This window comes from Brachycentrus maculatus, unplaced genomic scaffold (assembly GCF_059751285.1).
Source record: "Brachycentrus maculatus isolate JH-2025_06_01 unplaced genomic scaffold, ASM5975128v1 h1tg000345l, whole genome shotgun sequence".
NCBI lineage: Eukaryota > Metazoa > Arthropoda > Insecta > Trichoptera > Brachycentridae > Brachycentrus > Brachycentrus maculatus.
The window spans coordinates 613,988-631,678 of record NW_028281094.1 but is presented as its reverse complement, the minus strand read 5'-3'; the positions used below and the strand labels follow the sequence as shown (position 1 = coordinate 631,678).

Sequence of the window (17,691 nt, the reverse complement as noted above, 5' to 3'; positions counted from 1 at the left end):
AAAAAATATATACTCGATTTTCGACAAAATATTGCGATGTTTATCGTTATTAAATATAAGTAACATAGAAAAAATATTATAATAATTATATAAAATATCATCAAACGTACTAAGAGGTAAGAAATAATATTTATAATTTAAAATATTTATTTGTCCGCCTCCGTAGTGTAATGGTCAGCAAGCTAGGTTACCGTTCTGGAGGTCCCGGGTTCGATTCCCAGGGGGGGGGGTCAAATAAATGCAATTAATTTTTTCACTCCAATATTTATTCAATATTACCTGAAGCAAAGGGCTGATCACCTTTCCTTCATGTGTTAACGATCAAAATGACACTGCGTTTATATGATGCAGTGCCCTATGCACTATTGGTGTGCGGATAAGGGGTTGAAGAATATTTATTATTTTTACTATGTCAAGAGCATGACGACACGTGTGGATAAAAATACAAACGTGTGATTTTCCAAGTACAATTATCAAGTATCATGTGTTATCGCACACACGATATCGTATAGATTCATTTTCATTTCATTCTTGTACTGAATGAAAAACAAGACAATCTTTGTTTCATTTTAATTAATCGACGTATTGTTTAATATATTGCGATAGAAAAATGACGCATTTGCAGTATTATTTTAAATGGTTAATAATTGTTTCGATCTTAGAAAATGTCGATGGAAAGATCAAAGGGGTCGAACTAAAAATTATATAATTATTTAACCATTAAAGTGCTTTCATAAATATGAACGCTAAAATTGCTGAAGATTTTTTTGCAAAAATGTTCGATATTATATTTGGTGGACATTGTAAGGGCGAAAACAATAGGGTTTTCCAAAAAAACATTTATATTTTTCAATAAAAATTAGTAAATTTTTTTATTAGTGAATACTAATGGACGTTGTAAGTACAAAATCAAAAGGGTTTTCCAAAAAAACATATTTATATTTTTCACTAAAAATTAGTCAATTTGTTTATTCGTGAATACTAATGGACGTTGTGAGGGCAAAAACAAAGGAGTTTTCCAAAAAAACATATTTCTATTTTTCACTATAAATTAGTCGATTTGTTTATTCGTGAATACTAATGGACGTTGTAAGGACAAAAACAATAGCGGTTTCCAAAAAAACATATTTCTGTTTTTCACTAAAAATTAGTCAATTTGTTCATTCGTGAATACTAATGGACGTTGTAAGGGGAAAAACAAAGGGGTTTTCCAAAAAATCATATTTCTATTTTTCACTAAAAATTAGTCAATTTGTTTATTCGAGAATACTTATGATGAATACTAACTTAAGAAAAGGATACACTTCGACACGACACCTCAGGTCGACCGCCAAAATACACTAACGTCATCGTCGGTATATCGACGGCGCGGTTTTGGCAAAGTATACCAAAGTTGATATATCGATTCTTAGAACTTAACGGTTAGTAATATAACAGAATTCGAGAAAAAGAGATAAGTACATGTTTATTCGTAAATCGGCTTATTTTATATATTTTTCTTATAAAATAGATGAATATTTGTGTTGTTATTATTTACTAAAATACTTCAATTTCATACTATTTCTGTGAGCCTAAGCGGCTCATTATTAGAAATAGGTATCAAATTACGATAAAGTGGGTTCGAACCGAGAAACTCTGACTTAAGAGTCCGCGACACTAACCACGGGACAACAAGCCGACACTTGGTAAAAAGAAAATGAGATCTTGACACGAATAAATCAGATTTTTTTTAACTATTCGTGAAGAGGGTAAAAATATAAATTAAATAAAAATCAAAACAAGTAGGTACCAGTATTATCAGTAGAAAAAAATGTACATATACATTTTATCATGTAATAAATTGGAGTACTTTTCATTACTATTATCGCTACGGAAACGCGATACAATAATAGTTTTATTATTTTGTGTTCAAATATTGTAGTTAAAGGCTTGCGTGGGAGTCTAGATAATAAGTTCAATTTATGACAACATCTTTTCCGGCGCGAAAAACAGAACGGAGTAAAAAGTATAATTTTAATACAAAAACAACACTAGTTCTTTCTAACAAATTTATATTTCGTCATCCCTTTTGTCGTGTTGATCGAAATAAGACCAATATTTCTTAACTAGATAAACTGAAAGATTTAAATATTAAAATTAAACACTTGAATAAGACCACTTTTAAGTTTATTAATGTAAACACAACTAGTTTCAAAAATTGCAGGTGAAAACACAAACGAAAAAAGATTGCATTTTTATCTATTGATGAGAACATGTGTAGTTCTTGAAACAATAAATTAAAAAATAAATAGTGGGTCTTATACAAGTGTTTTATTGATATATTCAAATCAACATATTACTTAACAAAATGAATGCCAAATCAATGCAATATTATACATTTTCATAATAAAAATAAGACTGAAATCAAGGCTGGCCTTTTGACAACGTTTTCAATAGTTTTTATTTAATTTAACTTTATAATATTCACGTCAAAAAATTATTGTAATTTTAACATTTTTTTCATTGAATCCAGCTCAAATTTTGCGGTGTTTACAACTTTTGAGGGTGTTGTAATAAGAAACAATGTATGAGCAATTATACTTATGGAAACCACGAACGGTAGACTTACTAACGTCAACATACATTTATCGTTTGACAGTCCACAAAAATTTATGATTTTAAATTAAAATTACACTTAGAATATATTACAATTTCTTAAAGTCTATTGCGAAATGTGTTTCAAAACATTTCGCATCATTTTCAATATCGGTAGATGAAAAGTTGATTATTTTGCATCTCTATAAGAGATAACAGTATCCCTTATAAGTGTCTACAATGTGTAAAAGAAATACAATTATAATGTAATGTTTTTACAAGATGCGTGATCAATATACATTTGAAAATATATTTTGAGATAACAGATCTCATATTTTCGTTTAGAATTTGGTCCCGGGTCGTGACGACATTTTGTTTAATTTCATAAGTATTGTATTTTCATAAAACTTATTATTATGTACGAAATTGCTAAGATAATATCCAACATATGAAAGTAAATAAACCAGTTGATGTAATAAATTTATCTTTGTTGAGTAAATAATGATGTTTTATTAAATATTTGTTCTTTATCAAACAAAAGTCATGTCAAATTTAGTTTGTACCGGAATAATCTGGAATTTGAGAAGTTCGCTTTATATTACAATTAACAGCTGTGTATTGTTTTTGGATAATAAACATAAATTTCTCGTATATCCATTAGAATTGACTTGAACAGAGCATCAACACAGATGAATCGCTTTTACAATGAGTGTCAAAAACTTATAACTTGTATAAAATAAACAGGCGTGTTTGTATTGTACATAGGAATAACAAATTGAGATGAAACATGTATCGTTTTTTTTTAATATGAAAAAAGATGGGGAAGTCCGAGCATCCCAGGGCTTACGATCTGGCATTAGACTGGCTTAAGTGATCACTTTATGCACTTGTGTAACGTTCACCATTCGTGGCGAGTTAATGTTTTTGCCTTCTTTTACGGCCCGAGTAACTTCAATTAATATTAATGATATCGTAAACTGAATACAAAGTAACTACTATTCTTCCTCCATTTCCTTTTTTCATATTACAGAAGTGCCCTTTCTCCTGAGATAATATAATTAGGTCACTTGTATCCTAACAATTAAATAAAAAAAATCACATTTTACATTTATTCTACACGTTTTGATCATTTTCTTTTGAAGGTTATATACTGCCATTTTTTGGTGCTACATTGAATAATAATGAAACAACATCCATTTCTTTTCCACTTTTGTTTTATTTGCCCACCGACCGGGTATCGTCGTTACCGACATTCTTAAGGCGTTTGTCCACTACACGGAATTTTACCGTCCGGCACGTCAGTTAGCGTTAGCGTTAGCGTCAGTTAAAATGATGATTTGCTTGGTTGGCTTGTGCTTTTGTCCATCTTTTTTCGGATCGGTGCGTGAACACGTTGCACGTAAATTCGATCACGCTAAACTGTCGTAGTCGCTTTCATTTTTCAAAACCGGACTGCCGGACGGTAAAATTCCGTGTAGTGTACAAACGCCCTTATTGTTTACTCTTGTAACCATCAACCCTTAATTTTGGGTGAAGCGGGTATCATAGTTGTTATACTTACTAACTATGATATCCATCATATTCCAAGTACTGGAAGTGACTTCATATGGTTATATATCAATATATATATATATATATATATATATATATATATATATATATATATATATATATATATATATATATATATATATATATATATATATTGTGCATATACACGCATACGTTTTACGTTTTTATTATTTTCTAAGAGATACTTAAAACTGGGTAGCAACCGTTTTGATTCAACTCTAAATAATACTAAAATTTCAACTTTATCTTTTTGCAAAAATTATGACAGTAAAAAATACATATATGATACGATAACATTTTTATGCCTAGTCATTATTTTCTTTATCACAATAAAAATAGCTATAATTTATAATGTTTGAATTTAATTTGTTTAATTTAAAAAGAAATAAACTCATAGATAACGTTAAGTGCAGAAAACACTGATTTACAATCGCTATCTGAATAATATTTGAATAGTTTAAATGTCATAGTAATGTTATATTTTTATTTTATCTTTGGGTAGTGATACGATTTTTAAAGATTGCGTTATATATAGAATCGCTGATGGAAAGACTTTTTTTATATAAATGTTTTTTTATGATATTATAAGTATTCGCTTACGTAATTATAAAAATAATAATTTGGATAGATTACAAAAATACTTTTTAAAGTTTAAATTTTATTCAATTTTTTTTATTATTATTTGAGTTAACAACAGCAACATATGTAAAACAAAACAATTAAAAGAAATACATTAAACAAGCCAATTATAGTTCACCATAGAAACATTGAGATTGGTACAAAATATTTAGTCAAAATATTTATTTATTTACAAACTAATTACTGAACGTTGGAGATATTTTAACTAAGGAAATATTTCTACGAGGAATGGTTTGTTTTTTTCTGCGATTAGTTGCTTTTAAATATTTACCATTCAGCCTAAATATCGAATCTGCCAAATTTTAAAATTATTTTAAATCCGGCTCTGAAGATGGCATTTAAGAAATCTTTTTTAAATCTGGCTTTGATTAATACTACAGCTGACCCTTATCTGCACCCACTGGTGCATAGGGTACTGCATCAACTTGGTGTCATGTTGATTTGATCGTTTATTACATGAACGTAAGGAGAAGGTAATCCGTCCTGCGCTTCAAGTACCAGTTCAAAGTATATTGAATAAATATTAGAGTGAAAAAACACTCATATTTATTTTGACCCCCTGGGAATTGAACCCAGAACTTCCAACTGTTCTCGCCACTAATTTATGGAGGCGGACAATGTCTAGTTAAAAAATCAAATTTTCGTTTTATGAATATTTTTTAATTTTGTAAATTGATTCTGCAGTCATTTTATGGTAATTAATATAAATCCATTTTTAACATTAATTTCACTGTTTCTTAGAACCTATGGTTACTCGTGTTTCGATTTTTTTCAAATACCGAGATACGGTTTTTGAAAATGATACGGAATGCATTAAAACACAATGGATTTTAAGAAATAGTGATATTTACCAAATGAAGTTAAAATTTAAAATATGGTTTAATTTTAAAAAAATGAGTCATTTGTTAATTTGGTATTTGAATGTGATGCGAGATGCATCAAAACACAATAGATTTTAAGAAATAATGACATTTAACAAGTGAAATTTAGAATGTTTTTAAAAGTTAAGTACAGGAATTTGTAAATTCATTTGTAAATTAGAAAATGATACAGGATGCGTCGAAACACAATAGATTTTTGATGTTTACGAAGTGAAATTTTAATGAAAAATTATTTTTAAAGTTAAAAAAGTAGTGGCACTTGTAAATTCGGTATTTGAAAATGATGCGTGATGCGTCGAACGCATTAGATTTTTGATATTAACGAAGTGAAATTTAAGTTAAAAATTATTTTTAAAGTTAAAAAAGTAGAGGCACTTGTAAATTCAGTATTTGAAAATGATATGGGATACGTCAAAACACAATAGATTTTTGATGTTTACGAAGTGAAATTTAAATGAAAAATTATTTATAAAGTTAAAAAGTAGTGGCACTTGTAAATTCGGTATTTGAAAATGATGTGGGATGCGTCACAACACAATAGATTTTAAGTAATAGTGATATTTGCCAAAGAAATTCAAATCAAACATATTTCAAAAGGTCAAAAAACAGAAGCATTTGTAAATTCGGTATTTGAAAATGATGCGTGATGCGTCGAACGCAATAGATTTTTGATATTAACGAAGTGAAATTTAAATTAAAAATTAATTTTTAAGTTTAAAAAGTAGAGGCACTTGTAAATTCGGTATTTGAAAATGATGTAGGATTCAGCAAAACACAATAGATTTAAAAAAAGAAGTGATATTTACCAACTGAAATTTAAAATATTTTTAAAGGTTAAAAAAGTAGAGGCACTCGTGAATTCGGTATTTGAAGCAGAATCCATCAAAACACAATGGATTTTAAGAAATAGTGATATTTACCCAGTCAGATTTAAAATATTTTTCAAGGTTAAAAATCTAGAGACAAATGCGTAAGAATACTTTGGAGATACTGATAAAACACGTTACGCATAAAAATAACAAAAATATTTTTCAGTGTCTAATTGGTATTTAGTATGCTTTAATCCTTTGTGTATCTATAAAAAGTAAAAATAGGCAGAGGTTTCGCGAACAAACAGGGTAATCTTGCATACACAATATTATCACGGTGCTTGGCACTTGGCGGTAGTATAAATAGACTTGTATAAAATCTGGTAAGCGGGATCACAATGTTTGAACGTACTTTCAGAATCAACACACCGCTACCTAACTGTAAGCAGTAACTATGCAGAATTCTTATAAGTATGTGCTGGAATAATATTTATTTTCAGAATATTCTCTATAATTTATTATGTTTTGCTGACAACGTATTTAATGTATTCTTGTTTATAAAAGCTTAAAACAACTTGATGTACTCTTATTGTGTAGATATAATATATTATGCAAACATGTTTAGGACCCGGCGCCTTAGTACAGTTATATTTATTTATTTATGCAATTTTGTCCGCCTCCGTAGTGTAATGGTCAGCACGCTCGGCTACCGTTCTGGAGGACCCGGGTTCGATTCACAGGGGGGGTAAGAATAAATATAAGTGATTTTTTCACTGTAATATTTATTCAATATTACCCTGGACTGGTATTTGAAGCGGAGGGCTGATCACCTTTCCTTCATGTGTAAACGATCAAGATAACACTGCGTTTATATGACGCAGTGCCCTATGCACCATTGGGGTGCGGATAAGGGTTTTTTTATTATTATTATTATTTATGCAATTCAAATCTTCAATATTTACTAAGGCAGGCGCCGTGGCGTAGTTGGGTAGACGCTCGACTGCGAAACTGGCGTCGCGGGTTCAATTCAAGGAAGTTTTATTTTCAATTGGTCTGGGTGATGTTTTTTTCACATTTACCTTCACTATCCTACCTGTAGACAAGCATATAAAATAGACGCTTTGCGGGTTATTCCTTTTAAAAAAAAATATATATATATACTTTCATAATTTCGTAGTACAGTTGTACACATTTATTTATTTATATAAGTACTTAAAATCTTCAATATTTATAACAACCTGTTTTCATAATTTCGTAGTACAGTCATGCACATTTATTTACTTAAAATCATCAATATTTTCAAAATGAATATAAATTAAAAAAAAAATAGTGGTTTGTAATAAATGCAGAAGAAATCCAGGTAAAACGTGGCTTGGTCTAGTATTTCAAATACTTGAAAGTGGTCAGGTCAGGAGTCGGAATAATCGGCGAGTATGAATGAGGAGATGCATGAACATGGAAGAGGATTTGCAAAGACAGATTAGTGTGGCGTTCTACTCTCTATGGCTACCCCTGCGGGGAATCGGCTTGATGGTTACCTAGTTTTTTTTTTTAATTGAAATTATTGTTATTTTGAAAATAATGTTTATTTTCAATTGGTCTGAGTAATTCGTCGTGTAATAATGACTAAAATATGTAATTATAAATAATTTGGTTACAATAATCATTATGTAATTTAGTTATGAAATAGCTATACATCTTATTGTAACTTAATTATAACGTCTGCCGGTTTCGAAGGATTCAGATTCTTGCTCAAATCTTAAAGAAAAAGCTGTTTGCTTTGAAACCGGTCGAAACTATAATAAAGTTATCATAACATTTATCGTCATTTTACAACAAGGTTTTTTATTAAGCTATAAAATGCAATTCAAATAATAATTTTCCGAAGAAAAAATTAAAACATACTTATTTCTGTATTACTAAATTTACTATCCTATATCCTATAAGTTCTGTCCGCCTCCGTAGTGTAATGGTCAGCACGCTCGGCTACCGTTCTGGAGGTCCCGGGTTCGATTCCCAAGGGGGTAAAATAAATATAAGTGATTTTTTCACTGTCATATTTATTCAATATTACCCTGGACTGGTACCTGAAGCGGAGGGCTGATCACCTTTCCTTCATGTGTAAACCATCAAGATGACACTGCGTTTATATGACGCAGTGCCCTATGCACCATTGGGGTGCGGATAAGGGTTTTATTATTATTATATTTATTATAAGTTAGTAACTTTGTATCTTGGCTTTCCGCGTGTTTGGCTAAATAAGTTATACCTATATAATATAGAGAACAAAGGATTTAGCTACCTTGGGCCTAGAAAGTGTAATTTGTAAGAACATACCTCCGACTGTATTTTCTCACTTTCTCTAAGCAAATTAAGCTGAGCTTAGGGTAAAGTTAAAGTTATTACCATATAACAAGAGACTCGTTAGCTGTGCGAGTACATTATTACTTATTACATTATGATAACTTCCTTTACTAATTGCCCAATCCTATATACTATATATATGTGAATGTACATAGATATCTATAACAGGGTTTTCCCTAAGTACAAGTTAAGAAGCAAAATTTTGTTTTGGCAACTCAAAATTATGTGTGCGTAAATATATACATATATGGTTTATATATTAGGCAGAACTGGGGATAATTGAAAATATTCGTACGACTATGTCCACGGAAGCTAAACTATACTTTACAACGAAGTGGTAGTATAGAGTCTGATTCAGAAGCGAAACACAGAATTGGCAAAAAAAAAATAACGAAAGCAGAGCGAACGGCGTGGAAATCCTTTTCCTCAGACGAGTATGTGCAAAATCGAAGTATGATAGAAGTGAAAATGAAAATATTTAAAGGAGTATATGACTGAATTTAGTGTAATTGAAAAGATTAAGATAAGTTCTTTAAGGTAATATGGACATGTGGAGCAAACGGATAACGAGAGAATGATTTAGAGAGTATATTTGGCAAATGTAAACCGGAAAACAGAACGAGGACGCCTAAAAAAGACTTGCTACGATCAGATCAATCAGAACCTAAAATCTGGTGGTGTTAAAATTATACGTAATCGGAGGGCATCTGTGTATTTGTATGTCATTAGATGTATAGATGTGAAGGAAGCTAGACGTGTACCATATGTTCCGCTAAAGATGCCATATATATATGTTTATCTCGTATATATATAAATATATATATATATATATATATATATATATTATATATATATATATATATATATATATATATATATATATATATATATATATATATATATATATTTATATATATATATATATAAATATATATATATATATATATATATATATATATATATATATAATATATATATATATATATATATATATATATATATATATATATATATTTATATATATATATATATATATATATATATATATATATATATATATATATATATATATATATATATATATATATATATATATATATATATATATATATATATATATATATATATATATATATATATATATATATATATATATATATATATATATATATATATATATATATATATATAACGTGGTAATATTTTCCTTTTGAAAATTAAGTGTAAATAATATGTAAAGTGGGTGTATAATAATAAAATAAACAATGTGTTGCTTTGTAATTAAAGTTTATTCTTAATTTATCTTTATAATAATTTTTATATCTATCTATCTATCTATCTATCTGATTCTGCCAGTTAATAATATTATCGGAAGTCTTTTGTTTTATTCTGAGCGACGCATGCGGCATCTGGTGGTAGAACTGTTTTATGTAGGTACTTTTTGTGAGTACTTAATAAAATGTATAGGTAGGTACCTAGTTATTTTATTACATATATATATATATATATATATATATATATATATATATATATATATATATATATATATATATATATATATATATATAAATATAGTCCGCCTCCGCAGTGTAATGGTCAGCACGCTCGGCTACCGTTCTGGAGGACCCGGGTTCGATTCCCAGGGGGGGTAAGAATACATATGAGTGATTTTTTCACTGTAATATTTATTCAATATTACCCTGGACTGGTACTTGAAGCGGGGGGCTGATCACCTTTCCTTCATGCGTAAACGATCAAGATAACGCTGCGTTTATATGACGCAGTGCCCTATGCACCATTGGGGTGCGGATAAGGGTTTTATTATTATTAATTAATATATATATATATATATATATATATATATATATATATATATATATATATATATATATAATACATATATATATATACATATAGATATATATATATATATATACATATATATATATATATATATATATATATATATATATATATATATATATATATATATACATATATATTTATATATTTATATATATATATATATATATACATATACTCGTATATATCCTTTTACATCAAATATAATAAATAATTAAATGCATTTTCAGTTTTTCAATTTCATTTGCAAAAAGTTTTCACAAAATCATGCAGGATAGTGTACACATTTACATATAATAAGCTTTCTAAATTTATACTACAAGTTTCGCGAGTTTACACGTTTTAGGGTTGTAAGTTATACTTATATCGTTCAGAAATAAAATATGCTTGTATAATTTTTTAATAAGAATAAAACTAACTTCGTAAGGTAAGTTCTGCAATCTTCTTGTATGTTTTCCAACAGGATTCTGGTGTTTAGTCGTAAGTCTGTACATTTAGTAAACTAATTTATTTTTTTATTTTACAAAAATCCATTTAGTTTTTTATTATTATTATTCATGTGAATTATCGTTCAATCGAATCAGATAACACATTATTTTAAGTAATGGATACTTCATTTATATGCATTTAGATTAAGATGCATTTAGAAACATAAAGAAAACATATAAATCGGCTTGCCTTTACATACGATGTTTGATAATGATATTGAATGCAACAAAACTCGTATTGTAACAGATTTAAAGAATAAGTGAAATGTACAATGATTAAATTTAAATAAAAAAATGATCGATATTACTACAAAGTGACTGCCAAATCAATATATACTAACATAATCTTTTTAAACCTAATGAGTAATAAAAGGTATATATTTTTTATTATTCTGGCATTAAATTCGTAGCGTAAATAGATGATTTAAATATATTAAACACTTGTATAAAACCATTCTCGATTTCATTAACGTAAACACGACTACTTTAATTAAAATTTACCATTTTAAAACACTTTGGAATGAAAAGAAATATGGATATGAAAAAAAATATTTTAAGAAATATGTAGTGATATTTACAAAGTGAAATCGAAATATGATATTAACCAAGTGAAAAAATAAATAGATATTACCACAAAGTGACTGCCAAATCAATCAAATGAAATTAAACATGTCTAGTTTCCAAAACAACATATATTCTTATTAACCGGTAAAATACAATCTTAATTTGTATTTTCACCATTCAAAATATTAAGTTCTCAAAACTTGAAGTTTTTAAAATAGTAAACTCAAAAGTGATCTTATGCAAGTGATTTATATTTGTATTTAATAAAAAGAAGGTAAACTAGGGTTTACCTATAATATCTTTGTAGGCAAAGATATTATAGTTAACACAAACATATGTAGATAGTTATTTGTTAATGACAAAACACAAATTCAATTAACATTTATGGTATGTAAAACATAATAATGCTTTTGCTTCAGTAGGCTTTGTATAATAATATAACAATGTCATCACACCGATATTAAATAATAACATAACAATAGATAACACTTTATTATTGTAACAGCGTAAGCAGGTCAGTATAAAGCTATGATCATAAAGAAAATCGACTTGTGTCGTTTCACTAAATTAAAATGTAATAGTCACTTCAATAACAAGATCATTTTATGGGAGCAATTTAACCTCAGATTTAACATAAATTCTGAAAGTGCAGTTACCTTCGTAACGATTTAATTCCTTAGAAACCTGAATGAATGAATTACCGGTATTGTATAAGACCAACCATCGATTATGTAAGTACATATCTAAGTATATATATTTACATATTTATATATGTACCTATATATATATATATATATATATATATATATATATATTATATATATATATATATATATATATATATATAAATATATATATAATATATATATATATATAAATTATATATATATATATATATATATATATATATATATATATTTATATATATATATATATAAATATATATATATATATATATATATATATATATAATATATATATATATATATATATATATATATATATATATATATATATATATATATATATATATATATATATTATATATATATATATATATAATAGGAGTTTAAAAAACTAAGTACTATGGTTGTCAATCATGGGTAGAACAGTGAATGTTACACGTGTGTAAAGTGATCACGTGAATCAGCCTATGACAGGTCATAAGCCCAGTAAATACTCAGACATCCATATTCTTCCTCATTTAAGTTGAGATGTCAAAACCTTTTACATTATTAACCTAATCAGAGCTTATAATTTGATCGCACTTGTCCAAGATTTAATTTCACGTTCGCCATTATTCTATTGGCCAATAGTGCTGCGTAATTTCACTCTTAGCCGTCAGAACATGCGATGTACCGAACTGTCGGAACGGGAAGCTGCAGTAGGTATTTGGAATTGATGTCGCAGGAAGGGATCAATGAGATGAGTAGTGATGACGCCATCCCAACACATAAAGCGCTGAGGGGTGGACAAATCAATCTATTGTCTTGGATTGGGGATATGGATGATTGGAGTATACCCAACACTGATTTGTGGACCGACAATTCTCGGGTATTTGCAACTGTGTATAGTGAATAATAGCCTGTTTTGAAAGATGCTTGATGCCTATTCAACAAGTCTGATAATAATTTACAACGTTATCAGCATATTTAATGCAATAGTTGTATCCTTTTTTAGGATTTTTCGTGATATTGATTTAAGTATTGAATACATCTAAATCTATTTAGGCTTGTATGGTTATATATTAAAAAAAAAATCACATTTATAATACCACTTAATTGTATAATATCACTCATTAAGTGGTATTACACAAGTGTTATATTTAAAAAAAATAATCATCATGCCATTCCACAAAGTTTATGCCGAATCAATAAATAATATATATTATTATATGAAATTCTAAAAATTGGGACTGACCGGAGCATTTCGTCGTAACGTAACATTCGCGGAAGTAACATTCGCGGAAAGCATCCGACGTAACGTGTTACTTTACGACGAAATGCTCTGGTCAGTCCCCACCTTTAAACTATCTTTTAACACCTATATCTACGATATATTTCCAAATATTTTTATAGAAGTGAATGTTTACACATTTTTTCTTGTTGCTTTGATTTATCTAAGCTTTGATTTATCAAGCTTTGATTTATCCACATTAATTTTTATTATACTCTTTTTTTTCAAGCTTTGATTTATCCACATTAATTTTTATTATACTCTATTACAGTATTATAATATGTATTCATCTTCGACAAGTACAAAGTATTTGTCGAAACCGGTTTGAATAAAAGTACCAAATATAAAAATGGTTAAAACAAAGTTTGTCTTTTATAATTTTTTAATGTTCATATAATATGCGAAAGAGTATCAGCGAAAAAAAATTGAAACATCAAATAAAAATAAAAATGTATTTGCTTAAAGATAATCAACTTGCGGAAGAACTTAAAAAAATCCCATCAAGAGAACAACTACACATTTTAAGAATTGGGTTAGATAATTCAAAGTGCATGTAGCAATAGAAGTGATCATCATCCTAAACCTTGAGAGTCGTGAATCAAAGAATTAGTCTTAGGCATGTGTTTTTTTTCAGTAATCTAATTAAATCCTTTTATTTGCAGTTGGACATTGCCATCCTCGCGTCGTCGAGGCTGGATGCCGTCAGATGTCGCTCTTATCCACCAACAACCGCTTTCTGCACGATCAAATGGTGGTCCTCGCCCAACGTCTGGTCGCCACCATGCCCGAGAGTCTTTCCGTCTGCTATTTCGTAAACTCGGGGTCCGAAGCCAATGATTTGGCTCTCAGGCTCGCCAAGACCCACACTGGCCACAAAGAAATCATAACCCTGGACCAGTGAGTAATTTTATAAGTCATTTTTTGTATTTTTAATCTAGGGTCGAGATCGAAACCTTTGGGAACACCAAACGACACTTGGACAACCTAGGTATTTTGATTGTTTATGCATGTGTGTATGTGTAGATGGTGTTGTGGTGTTGTGGTGTCGCTTTTTTTATTCGCCATTTACAAAATGCAATAAAGCATAAACGTAAATATAAAGTTATACGCTATGTAAAATACGTTTCCATGTCGCATGTTTCACATATAGAAGCTGAACGGCTACATTTTTTCCGTTTTAACAGTATGTATGTATTTTCAATTTATTTTATGATTTAATGGTTAATTTAGTACCTTCATTAAAATCTTCATTTAGTCGTAAACTTTGTTATCCCTCAATTTCAAAACTACGCTAGGTCAAATAAATGACTTATCTTGATTTGGAACTGATGTTTGGTTAATGGTACCCGGATGTTTTTTAATATAAATGTGAAGTAGCTTAATTTGACGTTGCGCGACTAAATGAAGGTTAAAAATAATCAAAGAAATATTGACAAACCTGACTGTAGTAACAGGGTATCATAAAATGGATATATAACAACTAATAATTACCCCTGTTATGTCAAAATCACTTATAATGTTACAAATTAAGTGACATAACTTTGCCCCAATAAAGCATTAATGAACATTTAAAAGTAGGTACGCAGATTACTAAGGCTTGTCATGTTACACTGTTATTAATGATCAATGTGGTTTGTAATCATAATTATGTTTAGTTCTTTAGAAATAAACCAGTGTGGTGTTAAATGTGCAAAATTCATTCCAGTCGATCTAATGGCGTTGTTTTTCCATTTATTTCTTTCAGCCGATAACCTACACATAAACACAAAACATTTGCAACGTTGGAGCCTGCGGAACCAGGTATGGCCTTTAAAAGGGCCGTTGGGCCTTGTAAGGGCTTGTAAGGCCTTGTTAGGGCCTCGGTAGGAGACATCGCCACTACGAGCTTCTCGACATTGATTTAACTTGTATTGCTTTGACCAAAGCAAAAGTATCAGGCCAAGCTTATATCAAAATAAACTAGGCTTCATGTCTAAATGTTATTTTTAAAATATATCCACACCTATTTTACTTTTGCTTGAGTCAATAGCGAACATCTCATCCGAATCTAAAAATGTGAACCATGTTATAATATGAACAGTTGTGTTGTTAGTTGCTTGTGATTAAAATGTGTGTTTAAATATTTCAAATACTTGGTATCAAGAATGAAGAAATCCGTCTACTCAAAATGGTGTCAACAAGAGTGCCGTAGTGCCGTGGTAAAGATAACTAATATTATTTTTCAGTACAACTGCATTATGTGTTATTTATAAGATTATCACTATTATTCTACATACCGTGTGTACAACGTACAAGTGTGATGGCGTCACATATACTTAAAAATCCAAAACCTTTTTTAAAACTATAAACACCAGTTGTTTTAAACTGCCTTCCCCCTTTCCATGAATCGTTTTCCCTTTCGTCCAACACATTAAAATAATGCGATTTCCGGAGATCCATTTTAAATTAACGTTGTTTATTAAAAACCCCGTTTCTTTCGATGTTTTGTACACGTGTGACCCCTTAACGTTCACTGGTAATACATTTCATGATACATTAGGTTCACTTGATTAATTTTATTTCACTAACAATATTTCAAGATTTTACAAGAATAAAATGTTTGTGTTAGTGATATAAATATTTAGCTACTCATCGAGATTTTAATATACCGGCTTAAGGACTCACGCGGCACTTCATCAGAACAATTACAATACCACCATGTAAACAGCACTAATAAGGTCTACTACAGTACTATTCACATACTGACAATTATTACACAAAATCACACGTGTTTATTAGTTGGACCGAGGACCAATATGCAATAAGGGTAGCTGTCAAAAGGAGGTCGAGTAATTGTGGGTTAAGGAGAGTGACACTTTTTAAGATCACTTTTTAAGAACTGACGAAGAGATAGATACGTTTTGAGACTATGTAGTTTACTTGAATCTACATAGGTGAGGTGTTGTATACTACAACAACTAACATTTAGTTAAAATGTCTAACCACTAGGATAATGCTTTATTTTTAACATTGTATTCATGTGAACAAACACACACATACACACACACACACACACACACACACACACACACACACATACACACATACACAGACACACATACACACACACATACACACACACACACACAAACACACATACATTTTTTTGTCAAACTCACCAACATTCCAATTACTTTCAGGGTGAATTTACCGGTATATAATTTCACTATCAATCAACCCGTTTTTGCATATAAAAATCACGAATTATTGCTTGATTGAACACGAAATCGTAATCTATTAAAAAAAACATGAATTAATTTTCCATTATACTCCTCGGAATTTTCAGATTTCAACTGATGGCAGTTTTATGATTCTGAAAATTATTTATATGGTTGGGATATCGATAAATGGATTCCTTACAGTTGGATGTTTTTTCCTGATTCTCGGAGGCATCTTATAGACCTGTTAATATTTGTGGATGAGTGGTTTATATATATGTAGAGATTTAGGGATGGATGCTATCTAAACTATTTGTTGCAGTGCATACCATGGTCATCTTAATACAATGATAGACATCTCTCCATACAAGTTTAAACTTCCTGGAGGTCCACCTCAACAAGACTGGGTTCATGTGGTAAGTAATTCAAAATAATAAATTATTTTCATATTATTTTTATTATTATTATTATTTTATTTTTTTTACATCTCATCAAAGATGAAGAAGAATATGGAAGTCTGGGCATAAACAACCAATGACGAAACCAGCCGATGACGGTCGTCAGCCCCGTAAATGCCCAGACTTCCATATTCTTCTTCATCTTTGATGAGATGTCAAAAAATAATATGAAAATAACTCCTGTAATTGGAGATAATCCAGATTTTGTGAACAAGTATTTGGACACACTCAAAATGTTGTAAATAAATTATTTTACTTTACATTTATTAAAATCTCAACAAAGGCGAAAAATATGTAAGAAGAATATGTAATAAGTCTGGGTATTT

The 17,691-nt window shown here is 29.2% G+C and overlaps 1 protein-coding gene across 1 annotated transcript in view; it reads left to right on the top strand.

Moving 5' to 3' along the window:
• LOC148303812 (ethanolamine-phosphate phospho-lyase-like) overlaps positions 1–17,691 on the top strand; it is a 38,882-nt gene that overhangs the window by 5,919 nt on the left and 15,272 nt on the right. The window contains exons 4-5 of the mRNA XM_088269325.1: positions 14,373–14,607; positions 17,230–17,323. Of these exons, the coding sequence (XP_088125451.1) occupies positions 14,373–14,607; positions 17,230–17,323 (329 nt within the window). The remainder of the gene's footprint in view (positions 1–14,372; positions 14,608–17,229; positions 17,324–17,691) is intronic.